General features: G+C 42.2%; 1 protein-coding gene across 4 annotated transcripts in view; it reads right to left on the bottom strand.

Moving 5' to 3' along the window:
• Positions 1–19,442, bottom strand: part of SEC23IP (SEC23 interacting protein) — a 156,957-nt gene that overhangs the window by 15,614 nt on the left and 121,901 nt on the right. For all 4 annotated transcript variants that reach the window (XM_033940655.1, XM_033940654.1, XM_033940656.1 and 1 more), the window contains 2 exons: positions 12,217–12,402; positions 7,959–8,121 (listed from right to left, as the gene is read on the bottom strand). In XM_033940655.1, coding sequence (XP_033796546.1) covers positions 7,959–8,121; positions 12,217–12,402 — 349 coding nt within the window. The remainder of the gene's footprint in view (positions 1–7,958; positions 8,122–12,216; positions 12,403–19,442) is intronic.

Below are 19,442 nucleotides of genomic sequence, written 5' to 3'. Positions count from 1 at the left end.
TACATTAGTGATTTCTATTCCGCCATTACCTTGCGGTTCAAGGCGGATTACATAAGAATTGTCATAATATTACTAAATACATAGGTGGATTACATTAGAATTGTTGTGGTAGGAAATACAAAGGGTTAGTTTGAGCGTTTTAGGTTTGCTAAGGAGTAGATAGTATTGTAAGTGAAGCTTGTGACGGATCTGGATGTGTTATATAGGTTTTATGTATTTTTTGTAGAGTAGGGTTTTTGTTTCTATTTTGAAGGCTTTGTAATCTGTGGTCGAAGACAGCAGATTGGTGAATTTCACCTTAAGACAAACCAAAGGACCCGACACGGTCCGTGTTTCGGTTAACACGCCTTCCTTCATCAGGGGTCCCAGGTTGATAAGGTATCAAATAAAACCGCAAACAAAAAAACTTAGCCTGTGCAAGTAAGAATCAATAAAGCACAGTTACTTACCGTAACAGTTGTTAACCAGGGACAGCAAGCAGATATTCTCAACAGTGGGTGATGTCACCGACGGAGCCCCGCAGCGGACAGCCTCGAAAGCAGACTTGCTTGAAGATCTTTGTAAGAGCTTCCGAGTGCTGCACTGTGCATGCGCAAGTGCCTTCCCGCCCGAGTTAGGGCGCACATAAAATTCGAGACCACATTACCGCAAAGATGTGTTGAGACTTGAATCGGACCAGCGGATGGCCACACGGATGGTCACAGGGCTCAGGGATCTCCCGTATGAGGAACGGCTGAATAAATTGCAGCTCTACTCCCTAGAAGAACGCAGGGAGAGGGGGGACATGATCGAAACATTCAAGTACCTCACGTGCCGTATCGAGGTGGGGGAGGATATCTTCTTCTTCAAGGAACCCACGTCAACACGAGGGCATCCGTGGAAAATCAGGGAAGGGACATTGCATGGCGACATCAGGAAATACTTCTTCACCGAGAGGGTGGTGGATCGAAGGAATGGTCTTCTGATACAGGTGATTGAGGCCAGCAGTGTGCCTGATTTTAAAGCTAAATGGGATCAAAAGGTGGGATCTCTTCACAAAGGGAGGGTCGGGGAGGGTCATTGGTGTGGGCAGACTCGATGGGCCTTGGCCCTTATCTGCCGTCACTTTCTATGTTTCTATGTCTCCTGTGAGGAACCTCAGTTCAGATACCTAGCTAAGAAGCCAACCAAGGGAGGTGGGTGGGTTGTGAGAATATCTGCCTGCTGTCCCTGGATAACACCTGTTACGGTAAGTAACTGTGCTTTATCCCAGGACAAGCAGGCAGCATATTCTCAACAGTGGGTGACCTCCAAGCTATGCATAATGGGATGGGGGGAGAGTTGGCAAGTTAAGAAAAAAGATTTTGCAAAATAGATTGGCCAAAATGGTCATCCATTCTGGAGAAAGTATCCAGACAATAATGAGAGGTGAATGTATGAACCGAGGTCCAAGTGGCAGCCTTGCAGATTTCCTCAATAGGAGTTGATCTGAGGAAAGCTACAGATGCCGCCATAGCTCTAGCTCTGTGGCCCGTGACTCAACCCTGCAGAGGGAGCCCAGCCTGAGCATAGCAGAAAGAGATGCAAGCAGCCATCCAGTTGGAGATGGTTCGCTTCGAGACAGGATGCCCCAACTTATTTGGATCGAAGGAGATGAAAAGTTGTGGGACTGTTCTGTGAGGTTGAGTGCGTTGTAAGTAGAAAGCCAAGGCACGCTTGTAGTGCAAAGTAAGGAGTGCCACTTCTCCAGGATGAGAATGAGGCTTTGGAAAAAATACTGGAAGAACAATAGATTGATTGATGTGAAATTGTGAAACAACTTTAGGTAAGAATTTTGGATGAGTACAGATGACCACCTTGTCATGGTGGAAAACTGTGAAAGGTGGGTCCGCAACCAAAGCTTGTAACTCACTGACTCTTCGAGCAGACGTGAGGGCAATCAGGAAAACTACTTTCCAAGTAAGGTACTTGAGATGAGCCTTATCAATTGGTTCAAAGGGAGGTTTCATCAATTGAGCCAAGACAACATTGAGATCCCAGACTACGGGGGCTGGTTTAAGTGGTGGATGAACATTAAAAAGTCCTTTCATAAAGCGGGAAACCACAGGATGTGCAGACAGAGGTTTACCATCAAGAGGCTGATGAAAAGCAGCAATCGCACTGAGATGGACTCGGACAGATGTAGACTGAAGTCCAGATTGTGATAACTGAAGTAAATAATCCAAAACATAAGCCAAGGAGGTAGACATTGGCTCCATATGGCGAGTGGAACACCAAGCAGAAATTCTAGTCCATTTCTGGCCGTAACACTGCCGAGTGGATGGCTTTCTGGAAGCAACCAAAATATCTTGTACAGACTGAGAGAACTGTAGAGAGTCTGTTAGGTTGAAAGGTACCAAGCTGTTAAGTGTAGAGACTGCAGGTTGGGATGTAGCAAGAATCCTTGACTCTGAGTAAGCAGCGAGGGAAAAACTGCTAGAAGCAGAGGCTTCCTGGTGCTGAGTTGAAGTAGAAGGGAGTACCATGGTTGTCTGTGCCACCGAGGAGCTATCAGAATAATGGTGGCATGTTCTGTCTTGAGTTTGACAAGAGTCTTGAGAATCAAAGAGAATGAAGGGAAGGCATAGAGAAAATGACCTGTCCAATCCAGGAGAAAAGCATCTGCCTCGAGACGCTGGGGAGAGTATATTCGAGAGCAGAACTGATGCAGCTTGTTGTTGAGGGGAGACGCAAAGAGGTCTATCTGAGGGGTCCCCCACTGAGCAAACACCTGATGTAGAGGTGAGGAATTGAGTGTCCATTTGTGAGGTTGCAGAAGACGATTCAATTTGTTTGCAAGACAGTTGTGCTGACCTTGAATATATGCAGCTCTGAGAAAGATGTTCTGATGGATTGTCCAATCCCACAGCTTCAGAGCTTCTTGACAAAGGGAGTGAGATCCTGTACCTCCCTGTTTGTTGACATAGTACATGACGATTTGGTTGTCCGTCCGGACAAGAACTACGTTGTCGTGAAGAAGGTGTTGAAAAGCTTTGAGAGCATTGAAAATCGCTTTGAGTTCCAACAGATTGATATGACAAAGACGGTCCGCAGGAGTCCAATGACCTTGGGTACGGAGTCCGTCGAGATGGGCTCCCCATGCGTAGGTTGACGAGTCTGTTGTGAGAATCTTCTGATGAGGGAGATTGTGGAACAGCAAACCTCTGGAAAGATTGGAAGAGAGCATCCACCAGTGGAGAGACTGCTTCAAAGGAGTTACTGTAATTTGTCGAGAAAGTGGGTCGGTAGCTTGTTGCCACCGAGATGCCACGGTCCACTGAGGTATGCGAAGGTGAAGTCTGGCAAAAGGAGTCACGTGAATTGTAGAAGCCATGTGACCGAGCAGAACCATCATTTGTCTTGCTGAAATTGATGTGAGATGAGACACTTGATGGCAAAGGCGAATGAGGGCATCCCGACGTAGTGAAGGTAGAAACGCTCCGAGCTGGACAGTGTCTAGAGTGGTCCCAATGAATTGGAGAGACTGAGATGGGGTCAGCTGGGATTTTGGAAAGTTGACTTCGAACCCCAGACTTTGGAGGAACATAATAGTCTGCAATAACCCCTTGTTGAGAAGGGGCCTTGATAAGCCAGTCGTCCAGGTATGGAAAAACTTGGAGACCCTGGGCACGGATGGCTGCAGCTATCACCACCAGACATTTTGTGAAGACTTTGGGGGATGAGGTGAGTCCGAAAGGAAGAACTCTGTATTGTAGATGAAGATTCCCCACCTTGAATCGAAGATATTTGCGAGAGGCTGGATGAATTGGGATTTGAGTGTAAGCCTCTTTGATCCAGAGAGCATAACTAATCTCCCTGATCCATCAGGGAATATAAGATTGGTAAAGATAGCATCCGAAACTTCTCTTTAAGACTAGAAATTTGTTGAGGGCTCCGAGGTCCAGAATGGGTCGCAAATCCCCCGTCTTCTTTGGGACTAGAAAATAACGGGAATAAAAGCCCATGTCCCGTTGGTTCAGAGGAACCTCCTCGACAGCTCGAAGGCGAAGAAGAGCCTGAGCTTCCTGAAGAAGAAGGGGAAGTTGCGATGAATTGGAAGGACATTCTCTTGGAGGGCGATCTGGAGGCACCTGAAGAAAGTGAAGTAAGTATCCCTCCCGAAGGATGGTGAGAACCCAGAGATCTGAGGTGATGATCTCCCACTGGTGATAAAATTGGTGAAGACGACCTCCTATGGGCAGAAGAGAATTTTGATGCAGGGAGGTTGGCATGCTCGGTTTGGTAATGTCAAAAAGACTGAGCTGGTTTAGTCGCAGCAGGAGTCTGAGCCTTCTGCTGTCGTTGTTGTTGTGGAGGCCTTCTAGGCGGAGGCCTGGAGAAAGCTGGTGTCGTTTTTTGGGGTGGTTGCTTGTATGGCCGAGCAGGAGGAGTCTTAGGCTTCGGCCGAATCAAGGAAGCAAAAGAGCGCTCATGTTTAGAGAGGCGCTTTGTAGCACCTTCAATAGAATCATCAAAGAGTTCATTACCCTGGCAAGGTAAGTTCGCTAGACGGTCCTGCAGATTTGGATCCATATCAACAATGCGGAGCCAGGCGAGACGGCGCATGGCTACTGCAAAGGCACAGTGATTGAGGAAGCTGCACTACCTGCGTGAGGCGGAGTTAGTGAGTGTTTGCGCTTCAAGACCCTCGATGGTGAGGTCCCCGGGGTTTGAGGAACAGAGTGGGTTGAGGCAGGAGGAGAAGTCTCCATCGGAGGCGGTCTCGATGTAGGAGTCCTCGACCTCGATGGACTTCGAGGAGAAGCAGCCGGTGTAATAGCTTTGCGAGACTTATGTTTAGATTTGGAAGAAGTCTCAGTAGCCTTGGATAAACAAGGCATAGAAGTCTCAGTATCCAGAGAAGACGAAGGTTTCTGTGGCAGAGATGTCTCCTGAGGAAGCTTGGAAGCGAGATGCCTCGAGCGATGCTTCGGTCGAGGTGGAGGAGACAGTGTCCGAGGAGTAGGTGAAGAGTCACTGGATGAGAACTGGCGAAGCTTCCGAGGCTTGCCTCGAGGTGCTTCGACAGGAGTCCCAGACTGCTGCTCAGGCTGGCTCGAAGGAAGCAGGGTCGAGGACGGAAGGTGGTAAGCTATGACCGAGGAAATCTGAGTGGTCAGAATGGCTTTTAACATGTCCTCGAACCGAGACAAAGGGATCAGGTCTCAAAGGTGCAGCAGTGCGCTTCAAGGAGGGCGACCTCGAGGATGAGTATTCCCGATGCTTGGAGGCACGCTTAGCTGGAGGTCTCGAAGAGGCTGGCAGGACTGCGGATACGGCCTGGGATGCCCGAGACTCTGCAGGCTTCTTAGGAATGGTACCTGAAGGAGAGACAGGAGACTTACCCGTCAAGGACGACTTCAGAGGAGCTGCCGGCGAGGCCTTCGAGACCGAAGATGTTGAGGTCGAGGCCTTAGTGGAGGCAGAAGCTGGTGTCGAGGACTTAGATGTCGAGGCTGTCCCCGAAGCCGAGGTTGAGACCTTCTCAGGTGGTTGGTCCATAGTGCCAAAAAGTTGGAGAAACTTGGCACAGCGTCAACGAAAGGCCCGAGGTTGAAGGGTAGCACAGTGCAAGCAAGCGTCAGGGCAATGTTCAGGACCCAAACAATACACCAACTATGGGGATCGGTGAAATGGTCTTGTTGCACTGGCTACACTTTTTGAACCTGGTAAGAGGCCGGGACATAGAAAAAACAAAGTCCGACATACCGAACGAGGTGAGCGGCCAGGCCTAGGCCAAAAGGCCACTGACCGGAAAGAAAAAACAAAAAAACGAATAAACTCATTTTTTTTTTGAAGAACGAATGGCAACGCATAGGCTAAGTTTTTTTGTTTGCGGTTTTATTTGATACCTTAACCTGGGACCCCTGCTAAAGGCGTGTTAACCGAAACACGGACCATGTTGGGTCCTTTGCTTTGTCTTAAGGTGGTAATACTAACTGCATTCATAGTTTTGTTACAATAAATTTAGCCTGCATCCTTGTACGTTTGTCGGCAGTTTTTCCTTGTGTTTTGCTCACTGCAGACTTTGTCGGTTTCCTCTTTGAACTACTATGGCTTTGGCGGTATATAAGAATAAAATTATTATTATTATTTTGTTGTTTGTAAAGTTCAATGAGAATTCATGGAGATTCCTCAGTTGTTCTGAGCTCCTGTCTACTGAAACTCTTATATACATATATCAAAAATTCTTATTTTGGGGGGCATTTTTCAAACAAGGTTCTTTTTAAGGTACCAAACTGACTCATTTGTAGCACAATGCCCCCAGCGTAGTGTAAGCTTCACACACACAATCTGTTAATCTGCTGTGGACAGGGGCCGTTTGGCCTTTATCTGCCATCCTCACACAGAGTAGAAAAAGGACAGCCACGAATTTGGGCTTGGAGGATGAGATGTACGGCGTATGCATCTATGAGACAAACTTGGTTTTTCTTATTACATAGAGTATTTTGGACCCCAGAAATTAGATAATTCAAAGTCTAATAGATGCTGGCACTGTCATCTCGAAGCTGGGACATTATAGATCATTTACTATTCTATTGTCCATTGATATTTAGCTTTTGGAAATCCATTTGGAGTCAAATGAATAATTTACTGGAAAATCCGATGGCATTATCATATGATACTATGTTATTTGGTACATCAATGAGAGCTAAGAGCCAAATATCTTCTAATAATAATAAACTTTTACTCATTATAACAGGGGTTGCCATACAGCATATTATGAAAAACTGGAAAAATTGGGCCAGGCTGAATTAAAATTTTTGGTGGAATTCTTTATGCCGCATCTTTTTTTTTTTTTTTTAATTCTTTATTCAGTTTTAACTCTTGCAACAAGTGTACAAAATTCAATCAAATAATTCGTATAAATCACTTGACATTCTAACAATTGTTGTCAAATGCATATAAAAAAGACCCCTCCCCCACCCATCCCATTCATTAGGAATAAACCCATTAAATCACATAACATACCTCCCCATCCCCACATTAAATATAGTCCTATGTAATAAAAAGGTCATTAGAATATGCAATCAATGGCCCCCAAATCTTTTTGAAACTATTATAATTTCCTTGCTGTTTAGCAAGCACTCTCTCCATTTTATAAATATGACAAACTGAATTCCACTAAAAGGTATAATTAAGCTTAGTATAGTCCTTCCAATTTCCAGTAATATGTTGAATGGCAACCCCGTCAGTATTAACAAAAGTTTATTGTTGTTTGCTGAAATTTGACTCTTGAATCTCAGACATTCCAAATAAAATAGTATCATAGGATAGGGCAACATGATTTTCTAACATTGAATTAATTTGATTAAGCCAATTAAAAACCCCCCAAAATCCTAGGCACTGATCCCAAACTTAGGCAGCCGCAATTAGGATGCCAAGTGGTGCCTAATGTACCCACTGTTTATAAAATATGGCTCTTCTATAAACCGTGCCTAAAGTCAGGCGTGGTGGTTGGCCCCGTGACTAAAATTTAGGTGTGACACCAACTAAAACCTGATGTAAACGGCCACACTTAAATTCTGTAACAGTGCCCATAATTTCTCAGAACTTCCATGCTCCGCCCCTTCGGAGATCTGGGCAGTAGAATTTAGGTGTCTCACTTTATAGAATACGCTTAGAAAGGTGTGAGCGTAAATTCTAATTGTCAATTACGGTACTAACAATTGCTTTAGTGGCTAAGTATTACTGCCAATTGGCTTGTTAAACAATTAAGATGCATGCGCAATTTGGCCATGCAGCGTTAGTCGCCATATATAGAATCCAGGGGATATTGCTCCACTACAGAACAGGCAGCAGTGTGCATGCACACACACACACAGCTCTGACCAAAGAACAGGAGCAATGCTTCTCTCATACACACAGGTTCAACACAGGTCAAGTCACACAGGTTTCTGAAAATATTGCTACAATAATTTGCAAAGATCCATACTCACCAATAACACAAGTGTGACTGAAGAGCAAAGAGGTACTCATTGAAGCTCTCAATTGGTTTCTCCTGCAGAACGTAGTCTATGCGCTTGCCTCCGTTCAGCTTTCCAACTTTAATGGAGGAGTCATCCTCTCGAGACAGATCGGGGCTTTCCACGATCTTTTGTGCTGAGAGAAAGAAAAAAAAGTCAGGATCTCAAGCCTCAGAGCCACAGTCAGTCCTAGATTAGCATATGGTACAAAGCTGATGGGTTGTCCTTGAAGTGTAAGACAATCCAGTTAGCTTAGCAGGGTTTAAAAAAAGGTTTGGATAATTTCCTAAAAGAGAAATTCCTAGGCCATTATTGAGATGGCTTATTCCTAAAATAAGCAGCATAACATCTGTTTTACTACTTGGGATCTAGCTAGGTATTTGGGACCTTTGGTCTGTCTCACTATGGCAATTTTCAGAATCCTCACTCTGCTTGCCTTTGTGTGGGGCTCACCTATTTGATAAGTTATCACAGAACTTTGTATAGTACAGGATGAAAGAGAATCCACTGCCCCCCAGGATTATTCTCTGAAGAAGAACCCCCTAATGTGGAAGTCTAACTGCAGTAGTGTGGAGCTGGAGATCAGAAAAATTCAAAGGCCAACAGCAAGATCTCTGCACTAAGAGAAGAAATCAGGAAGAACACTGGAGACTGGAACTCTGAATAAATGTTTAGTGATGATTCATCATTAGAAATATGTTATCAGAAAAAAAAAAAAAATCAATAAAGCTCTATGACCTTATTTTTGGAAAAGGCTCCACAAAGCTGCTGTTGAAAAACACTAGTAGTCAGCACTTGCAAGGGTTTAAGTACCATCGCATAATTGCCACTCTCTAAATCCATAATATGGGCCAAGTGCCCTTCAATGACCTTTCAAATGCAACAATTTAAGTATGTCCTGAAATGTTTTGTCTTCTAATTGATCCATTTTAGCCATTTCATAAATTGCAAAATAACCTGTGTAAGTGACCTGAGGCTGGCTCAGATTTGAATCCTTAAAAGAGACAGCCACAGGTCAATGGCCAGATGGCATCTGCTTTTCCATTCTCTGGTATTTTAGGATTACAGGAGTTACTTAGATGATACTAGTTTTGGAATTGTTATGATTTTTTGAAACTCTGTTGGGACTAGTTAAATAAGGTTAGAACCAGGGTGGATTAAAAAAAATCAGTGATTAAAAAAAAAAATTGGATTTTTTTTTTTTTTTAATAAAATGTTTTATTGAGGAAAAATCTAGCTAAAGATAGTTTTCTATTTAAGATACCTTATAGTCCAAAAGTTATTCATCATGCAAATAAGGATTAGTTTTTAATTACCGGTATGTAGCTTGAGGCTGTATATTCATGCAATGTTTAAATGTTTTGGTAAGTCTTGATGAGTGGAGTAATGAGTAAATTGAGGCACGCTCGGTTTCTGAGGTGCCGATTTTGCAAATGTTTTGCTCGTCTTGCAAAACACTCGCAAACCGAGGTACCACTGTATTTGAATTATCTTTAATTAGGTTATTATTTAAGTCTCTGTTGTGCTCTCCAAATATACTTGTCGGGCATAGGAGGAATTTTAGCTTTTTCCTTATTAGTGAGTTTGTTTTTTGTTTAAAGTTACATTACATTACAGATTTCTATTCCGCCAATGCCTTGCGGCTCAAGGCAGATTACAAAAGAATGACAAAAAAGGTATTACATGAAGAAGCTATCTGGTAATTTCTAGAGGAGATACGGAGTAGATGAGGTTGCTTTGGGGAATTGGTAAGGAGCTAGCGATATTAAGTCGTTTGCAGGAATTTCTTGAAGAGTAGAGACTTTGTTTCTTTTCTGATGTTTTGTAGTCTGGAGTCATAATTAGTGGATTGGAGATTTGGTTGTCGAGTTTTGCTGCTTGTGTGGCTAGGAGGCCATCATATAGTTTTTTCCATTTAACTTCTTTGATTGGAGGGTACGTGAATGGAGTGTGGGTTTTCCTATGTCTGCTTGATGTAGTTTGTATGAGACGGTTGTTTAGGTAAGTTGGGCTGTCACCGTTTATGGTTTTAAATAGTAGACAGTAGAATTTGAATAGTATTCTTGCTGGAATTGGAAGCCAGTGTCAGTTGAGGTATACCTCTGTGATGTGGTCGTGTTTCCTCAATGAATATATGTGTCTCAGTGCTGTGTTTTGGATTGTTTATAGTTGTTTTATCATTGTTGTTGGGCAGGGGAGGTAGAGAATGTTGCAAAGACCTAGGACTAGGGATTGTACTAAGAGTCGGAATTGTGTTCTATCGAATAATTTTCTAACTTGTCTTAAATTTCTCATAACTGCGAATGATTTATGAATTGTTTTATTGATTTGTGGTTGCATGGTGCAGCATCTATCTATCGTCATTCCTAGTAGTTTTAGGGTGGGTTGAATGGGGTAGTTAAGGTTGGGACTTTGTTATTTTCGAGGAGGATGAATTTTGTTTTATCTGGGTTCAGCTTCAGTTTATGATCTCTCATCCATGTTACTACCGTTTCTAGTGTTCGGTGTAGTGTGTCTGTCATAGAGGGCTTTGGTTGATCAAAAGGTATGAGAATGGTGATGTCATCAGCATAGCTATATGAGGTTAGGCCTAGTTTGTCCAGGCAGGCGCCGAGGGAGGCAGTATAGAGACTGAAGAGAGTGGGGGATAGTGGGGATCCTTGGAGTATGCCGCAGGGGTTGGACCAAGGTTCTGATTTTTCTTTGTCCGACTTTACTCTGTAGGTTCTGGATTTGAGGAATCCTTCAAACCATGAGTATACCTTATCAGTGATACCTATTGTGTCCAAAATTTGCAGTAGGATGTTATGGTCTACCAGGTCAAATGCTGCGGTCAGATCTAGTTGTATGAGCAGCATTTTTTTGCCTGTGTTGACAAGTGAGCCTAGTAATAAAGTTTATTAAAACAATTACATTGGTTGCCTGTTTATTTTTGGATACATTTTAAAATTCTTATTTTGACTTACAAAACATTACATTCAGGTATTTCCTGATTATCTGTCAACTTTAATTATTCCTTATTCTCCATCAAGGACTCTTCGATCTTTGATAGCTAATAGATTGGTCATTCTGCATCCCTCGAAAACAAAATGGGAGAGAATCCGAAATTCAGCTATTTTGCTATTGCGCCAGCACTATGGAATTCTTTACCTGCAAATTTACATTTAGAATTTTCATATATTTCGTAGACTTTTGAAAACTCACCTTTTCAAACGAGCTGTTGCTTAATTGAAAAAAAATAGTGTGGAGCACATTTTTGCAGTGTTGGTCTTTGAATGAATGTTTTTTATGTTTCTTTTTGTATGAATGAACTATGCTATTCTATTTTTAATGGCGTTCCATTTCAATTTTAATGATGCATTTTACTGTAAACCGCTTTCAACTGTGTTGCAGCTAAGTCAAGTTTAATAAATGATAAACTGCTGAGAACTGTCATAAGCTTCGGCAGTATATAAAATTTTAATAAACCTAAAACCCAAAATTGAAGAAAATAAACATGAGCTGAAAAGACAGGCTCCTCCTACCTAGAGAGAGAAATTGAAGAATTGCAGAACAGCCCAGAGTGAAGGGAAGAGGAGTGGAAAAAAAATGTAAATGAGGCTCTCTACACAGGATCTCACAATCAGGAATTGACAACCCAAGTGGTTCAAGAATTATGTGCCTATTGCACTAGAAACAGCAGAATATTTACAGGAAGTAGCAACAAAAGCTATAATAAAATGTGAACAAAATTCCAATGTTTAGTATGCAGTTTAGTCACAGACAATGCTATAAATGTACTCAAGACCTGAAGAAATTTAGAAGAGGATAACATATGGTCGCAATGTTCACTGAAATTACTAAATACTCCCGTAACAATCATTTTGCATCAGCAGCTCTGAAAAGAATGGGTGCAACCAAGTTAATGCTCCCACAAGATGTTAGATGGAACTCGGTAGAGAATTGTTTTGAGAAGTATATCAAGAACATTCAATGCTACCAAACCCAGAGATAAACATGGCAGAAGTCACTACTTATCTCAATAGCAGACTATGGATGTTTCCTCTAGAAAGATGTCCAAATCTGTTTTCAACCCAGATACACCAACTGCTTTTACCACATCCTCTGGCAATGAGCCATTTGTGCATACAGAAATAGCATTTGCCTCTTTGAAGCCCAGTAGGATACAGTATGTGTAGCAGATGGTTGGGATTAGTTCCTCAGCTCATCACTTCCTGGAAACACAGCTCACCTTCCACCTGCTGTTTCTCTTCCTCCTCTTTGATTTGATTGGCCACTTTCTCCAGCTCCACTTGCAGCTGAGGTGATGAGGTGTGAGCACGTGCAAAGTCATTCAATGTCTGCCAGGCACTGCGTAGTGAGCTGATGAAACCATGCTTCAAGTCAGAGCCCATGCGACTCAGACTCTCTTTCAATTCTGCAGGAAAGGGAGAGAAGGGATTGTTATCAACCCAGTGTGTACATACCCTTCCACTATCACCCAGGTCCATGCCTCACACTTCTTCACTACTGCTTGAGCACATAACCCACACTCTTCCACAAGCATGCCCTCCACCACTGAGTTCACGTACTGTGTATATGCCTCTAAAATGTGTGATCCCATTCCCCATCTACCAAAGGCCACCCGACAGCTCTAGCCTACATCCCACACATTCATGACTTCACTAGTGCCCGATCGAACACTCCACACCTTTGGATCACTACATCTCCTCATGTCCCACTTCCATGCACTACTTCCTGAGTCAGACAGGATGGAAGCTATCAAGTCTTCTGCACTGTGTACCACAAGTAAGATTGCCCGTTAAGGAGATGACGTAAGCATGCACCTAGTACAAAATGAAACCTAGATCTCAAAGAGTAAGCACACTCTCGAAGCTGAAGATCTGGATTTCTATCTTTCAATTTAATCATGAATTCATATGAGTGTGACTGTTAGGCAGACTGGATAAACCGTTCAGGTCTTCATCTGCTGTCATCTATATTATTAAGTATTTGGATTGAGTCCATGTCTTTTCAGTAATTCAATGCAAATTACATTCCGAAGCAGTAGATAATTCCTTGCCCCCAAAGCTCTTACCATCTAAAAGACCAATGTAATAAGCTATGCATTAAACATGCACAGTAAACCAATGACAAGCAAATTAGCCCATTATAAAAAAATGTATGCTGACAGAAAAAGCAGTGCACACCACCACAATAATCTGCTAGAATTGACTGCCAGGTGTAAAGTGCTTGCTTTCCTGTCAGTGCTTGAGCAGAGATTCTCTCAGACATAGCTCAGTAAACATCCTTGGTGGCTAAGGGAATCCCAGACCCCCTATTCCCCTTTCCTGACCTCTCCTAACCCAACTTTAGAGTTGGGAGGCAGGAGTGATGCTCATTTGTTTCTGCTTCTGGCATCTTCATTTTGCAAAATAATGGCACCCAATACCTAGAGGTGTGGTGGGATTCACCACTAGGGGTAAGATACCGCCATTTTGCAAGATGGAGGTGCTGGAAACATAAGCAATTAGGCTCCGTTTCTGTCCCCCAACTCCAAAGGTGGGAAGTGAGAGTCTAGAGAAATGTTTGGAGGGTGCAGAGTCCAAGTGACCCCTTGAAAATGATTATCCGAGGTAAAGTGCTACAGTTCACCTTAGATGATGCCTTTTGCTCTCATGGTAGAATTTTTATTTTTGCCCTTAGATGGAATAAAGATTCAGTGTCAACAGAAGATTAAAAAAACATCCATTCCAAAATGCAGCATTTTATTTATTTATTTTACTCAGCTACTAGGGATATAAATACGAATATTCTGTAATATAACACATCCAATATCAGAGCTCTAAATGATTTAAATCATTCAATAAATAAACACATAAATATAAAATTGTGTAAAGTGCCAGACCCTATAACCAACTTTTTTCAGTGTTATCACTTAACTGTGGTTGCCAGTGGGACCACCATCGCTATCTTTACAGTCCCTTGCCTTCCAAAGTCACCGTTCAAAAACCCGTATATAATATCTTATAATGGTAACTTATCTGAGGCCCGTTGTTGATTACTCGGCAGCCACAGACTGGACCATTGAAAGTGCTCATTTTTAAAACCACAATTTACACAATTTTATATTTCTGTGTTTATTTATTTATTGAATAATTTTAATCATTTAGAGCTGTGATATTGGTTGGTAATTTATTTATTTTAAACATAAGTGCCCTAATTCTATAAACGGAGTGAAAGTGCAAGACACCATTGAGTGGAATTGTCAACCATCCACCAGGCACTGTTTAGAGAAGGAGTGTCAAATGTCGGTCCTCGAGGGCCGCAATCCAGTCAGGTTTTCAGGTTTTCCCCAATGAATATACACGAGATCTATTTGCATGCACTGCTTTCATTGTATGCTAATAGATCTCATGCATATTCATTGGGGAAATCCTTAAAACCCGACTGGATTGCGGCCCTCGAGGACCAACATTTGACACCCTTGGTTTAGAGGATCGTGCCTAAGCAGTCTTATGTGCCAGTAGGCGTTGAATCTTTAGGCACGCTGATATTTAGTCCAGGGTTTTCTTGGCCTAAATGATTGTGCCTAAGTTAGGTGCCTAGCAGCGGCAACAAGAGGGCATCCGTTGAAACTCAGGGGTGGGAGATTTCATAGCAACACTAGGAAGTATTTCTTCACCGAAAGGGTGGTTGATCGTTGGAATGATTTTCCACTTCAGGTAACTGAGGCAAGCAACGTGCTCGATTTTAAGAAAAAATGGGATAAGCATGTGGGTTCACTACGTGGAAGTGCTTAGGGGGGAGGGTCGTTAGAGTGGGCAGACTTGTTGGGCCAGTGGCCCTTTTCTGCCGTCATATTCTATGTTTCTAAATCAAACCACATCCAAAATCTGCCCCTAACCATGCCTACTTGTTACCAGCCAATTCATTTTTTTAATGGTGCTTTTAATTAATAGTGCTGATGAAGCCAATTAAGAAACTTAAGTTAGGCATCTGGATTTGTTAAGCATGCCATTCTAGGCGCTTAACTTCAGGCACTGTTTATAGATTATGAGCCAAGGAGCAGTTTCCGTTCAGTCTTTATCGTGGGGATATTGGATTTAGGTTACGTCTTGTGGTGGAGTAACAAAGATTATTGCAGTGGTCCGAGAACCAGGGGAAATAGGCAGATCCTTATAAAGTCACTAAACCCTTCATTGCCCCAGCTACAGAATAAGTACCGTATTTTTCGCTCCATAAGAGACACTTCCCCCCCCCAAAAAAAGTGGGTGGAAATAAGGGTACGTCTTATGGAGTGCAATGTATAAGTCATATGATAAAATGAGGGCATTAATTAGGACAAGAACAGGGATTAGTTATGAGGGTTAAAAGTCTACATCGGATGTGGACACTAAAAATACCCTGTTGAGAACTAGATAAAATGTATTTCAAAAGATAAAGAACGATCTGTTACCATGATTAAATGAAAGGCAAAAGGAGAGCCTTTGAAAAAGAAAATATGCCACTTTTGCCAAAACCAACTTGGAGGGGGTTTCAGCAAGCCCAATGTCCAATTTTTGCCTGTCAATAAAATAATATGCAACTGCGACCTGCACTAATTAGAGAGTGCACTCTGGATGCATGCCCAGAACATTCTGGACTAAGGATAGCTAGTGCTGTGCAGAAAACCAAACGAGCCAAAATGCTATTCTGTGCATAGACGTTTTGCAGTGCTCTTTCTGCACAGTGACAATCGTAACATAGGAGATGGCGGCAGACAAAGATCCAGCCACTCTGCCCAATAAGATCCTTTGCTACGAGTTGAGGCATCTTGATCTGTCCTTGCCATTTTCGAAGGCCACTCCAGCCCATCCAGGGGGCACAGACGCTGGTGTTTTCCCCCCAATTGCTTTGCTTTCATTCTCTTTCCATATAGGAATCCTTTGTATTTATCACACACTTTTGAATTCCATTCCCAGTTTTCTCCCTACCACCTCCTAACATTACTGACATATGTGCCAGAATTATGCAGAGTACTCAAAATGAGCTCTCAGCAGAGAAATACACAGGGGTACTCTCCCCTCTCTTTCTGCTGGCCATAACTCTCCCTATACATTCATATGTGCTGAAATGCTTTTCTGCGCATGTGTGTGCAATAGGGCTGTACATCGATTAAAAGTTTTGACATATTTCAGCTAAGCTAAAAATAAAACGACCTCTCTTACCTTTGGTGTCTGGTGATTTTATCTACCTTTCTAATCTTCTCATTAGCTGACTCTGGTGCTGTTTCCCTCTGCACGGAGCCCAGTTCGGTGCTGTCAACTCTGGTTCCAGGTCCTCCTGACTATTCACTATTTTTCTCCTTCCTCATTTCCTGCTCTGCATCAATCTTTCATATTCGACTTTCATCCATTTTTCTTCTTCCATCCCAAATCTAGTTTTCATCTCTTCCATTACCTTCCCTCCCTCTCCATTCCATGGGCATCATCTCCTCCCATCTCTTTTCTCACCTTCTCCTCTTCTCCTTTAGCATCAACTCCAGTCTCTCTGGTCTCCCTATCCTCTCCTTTCTACATGCACCATCTCCTCCCATCTCCCCTCCCTTCCTTGTGCACCATCTCGTTCCTTCCCTCTATTCATAGTCCATGATTTCTTCCCTTTTCTCGTCCCTCCCGTCCTGCTCCACAGTCATTATTACTCCCTTCTCCTCCATCCATGATCATCTTCCTTTTTTATTTCTCCTTCTTCCTTTTTTTATTTCTCCATCACCAACAACTTCTATCGTACCAAGCAGCCTTATGGGGCAAAGACCTAGGAAAACTAATCACACACTCAAACAACTATAGCGAATTTAGGAAACACCTAAAAACATACCTGTTCTTGAATTACATAGGTAACGAATAAGGTCAATAGCCCCCTTCGTAATTCCACCCACATCTGATCTTGCAAACTGTTAACCTCTAATCTCTAAACTATGAATGTTCCAATCAATTTATGAAACTTTTCTAACTCATTGTAAATAGCACGGAACTTCCCGTTCCGGCAGTATATAAACTGTTGTTATTATTAATGTTGTTAATATCAGATGTTCACTGTTATACTCTGTAATTTGCTGTCTGTACAGTTTCACCTCATTGTAAACCGCCTAGAATTCGCAAGATTATTGGCGGTATATAAGAATAAAGTTATTATTATTATTATTTGTTTCCAGCATCTCTCTCAAAAATCCCTCCATCCACACATTAGGTATTTTAGATAAATTGTGAGCCCACCAGGACAGATAGGGAAAATGCTTGATTGTAAAACCGCTTAGATAATCTTGATAGGCGGTATATAAAATCCTAATAAACTTGAAACTTGAATTCTTTCTTCTGGTACTTCTTAACTTTCACCTCTTCCATCTTGTCTGCATTCTCTCACTCTTCTACCTGGCCCTCTTGGCCTTATAATTTTGCCTTTAGTACTGTAGTGCTGAAGGAAAGTTGCCTCTCTCACTTGCCCTACCCCCCCCCCTTTTCTTCCTTTGTAGCATCCATCCCATGTCTTTTCTCCACACCACTACACTCCAAACTACACCTTCTTGTCAGGCATCTGCCCTCCACCCCCCACTCAAAACAGCATCATTGTCTCCCTCATCTCACAAACTGGTATGTCTCAATTCCCTCCCTTCTTCCCCTGGGTGGTTCTTTGGCCTTCTGGTGCCTTCTTGTTGGTATTGACGTTTGAAGAAGGGAACCACCAATCCAATCCTTTAGTTTATATACCGATTCATCCTACAAAGAGAGCTCGACTCGGTTTACAAATATTAAAAAAATCCCGCCTCAATGTATATTTCCGGTGAGGACGTCACTTAGCACGATACAACTGTCTCAGAAGTCACCCCCAAAGCAACAGAAGTATTAAATTGGATAGAGCAATGAATGACCGAATTCAGACTAAAACTAAACTCAGAGAAAACAAAATTTTTCATAGCAGCGCCGTACCCACTCGACACTAAAGCACCAATGTGCATCAACAACCTTAGTTATCCAATTCAACCCAATATGAAGATATTGGGTGTAACTCTGGACCAAAACCTGACCATGAAAGACCAGGTAGACTCCTTGATCAGAAAAATCTTTCACATCCTCTGGAAACTTCGGTCCATCAGAGCTTACTTCGATGCCTCATCATTTCGAATTCTAGTATAATCCCTTATTCTGAGTCAACTCGATTATTGTAACATCGCCTACTTGGCACTCCCCCAGAAGTACATGCGGCGATTGCAACTAGTTCAAAATACAGCGGTTAGACTACTTTGTGGACTGAAGAAGTTTGATCATGTGACACCTTCCTATCGCCTTTTACACTGGCTACCGATGAAATTCACGTGTGAAATTCAAGTTTGTTTTTTTTTTGCTTCAAGGTACTCTATGGCTTAGCCCCTAAATACATAACAGACCTTTTCTCTTTCTCAACCAACAGACACAAGCGAAGCTCACACCTGAACTTCGTTTCTCCACCGGTTAGAGGTTGTAAATTTAAAAGTCATCATCAACATCTTCTCGCACATCAAGCAGCATTATGGGGTAAAGACCTTGAACAATTGCTTGTGCCTACCACCTATGGAGAATTCAGGAAGCGCCTGAAAACACATCTATTCCTGAAATACTTAGGAAACCAACCTATTCAATCTTAGTCCTTAACAACCGAGCGCAAGAACCACCTGTCGCTAAATCTGTACTTTGTTTATTCATTCAATCTGTAACTTTGTTTATTCACGCAATCTGTAACATTTCTAATCATTGTAAACCGCATAGAACTTCACGGTCCTGCGGTATATAAACCGTTATTATTATTATATTAATCAGATGAGCTACGGTGGCTTTGAAGAGATCAATCCAGATGTGCATGAACTGGTTTTGTACTGCTTTGTGGATGTTGGGAGACTATGTCTGGAAGAGTTGGTGGAGTTGGGCCTGCGAGGGATCGGATGTTTCAGATCTGGGTGCTGAGAAAGATGAAACATGGTGCATGGATAAAGGACTAAGATGGAACGTTGCAGTGGAAGCGCATGCCAACCTGAGTTACGTCGCTATAATGATGCAGTACGAGGAAGGGACGTAACAGTTGCTTTGTGCTATATGCCTTGATTTAATGAGGTGTTTCCTTTTTCTACACAACAGAGTTTTGTGAATCTTTATTTTTTATTAATTTATTACTTTGGTTTCAACTTTGGGTGAGGATTCTTTGACCCTTTTCTGAATATTAGCTGAATGGGCTTGGAGACATGATGTTAATTGAGATATATACATAACTTGTCCTGATATTTTATTCTTGGAATTTTGTCTTTTTAGTCATCTTTTAGTTGATTTAAAGGACTCAAATTTCAACAAAAGGTTCCACAAATACTTTATTTTAATTACATTAAGGTAATATATAGTACTAAAATAAACTAAATTTACATTTTTATATTATTTACAATCCATTTCTTGAGTTCACATATAAAGAAAG

This window comes from Geotrypetes seraphini, chromosome 4 (assembly GCF_902459505.1).
Source record: "Geotrypetes seraphini chromosome 4, aGeoSer1.1, whole genome shotgun sequence".
Lineage (NCBI taxonomy): Eukaryota > Metazoa > Chordata > Amphibia > Gymnophiona > Dermophiidae > Geotrypetes > Geotrypetes seraphini.
This window is presented reverse-complemented; position numbering and strand designations above follow the sequence as displayed.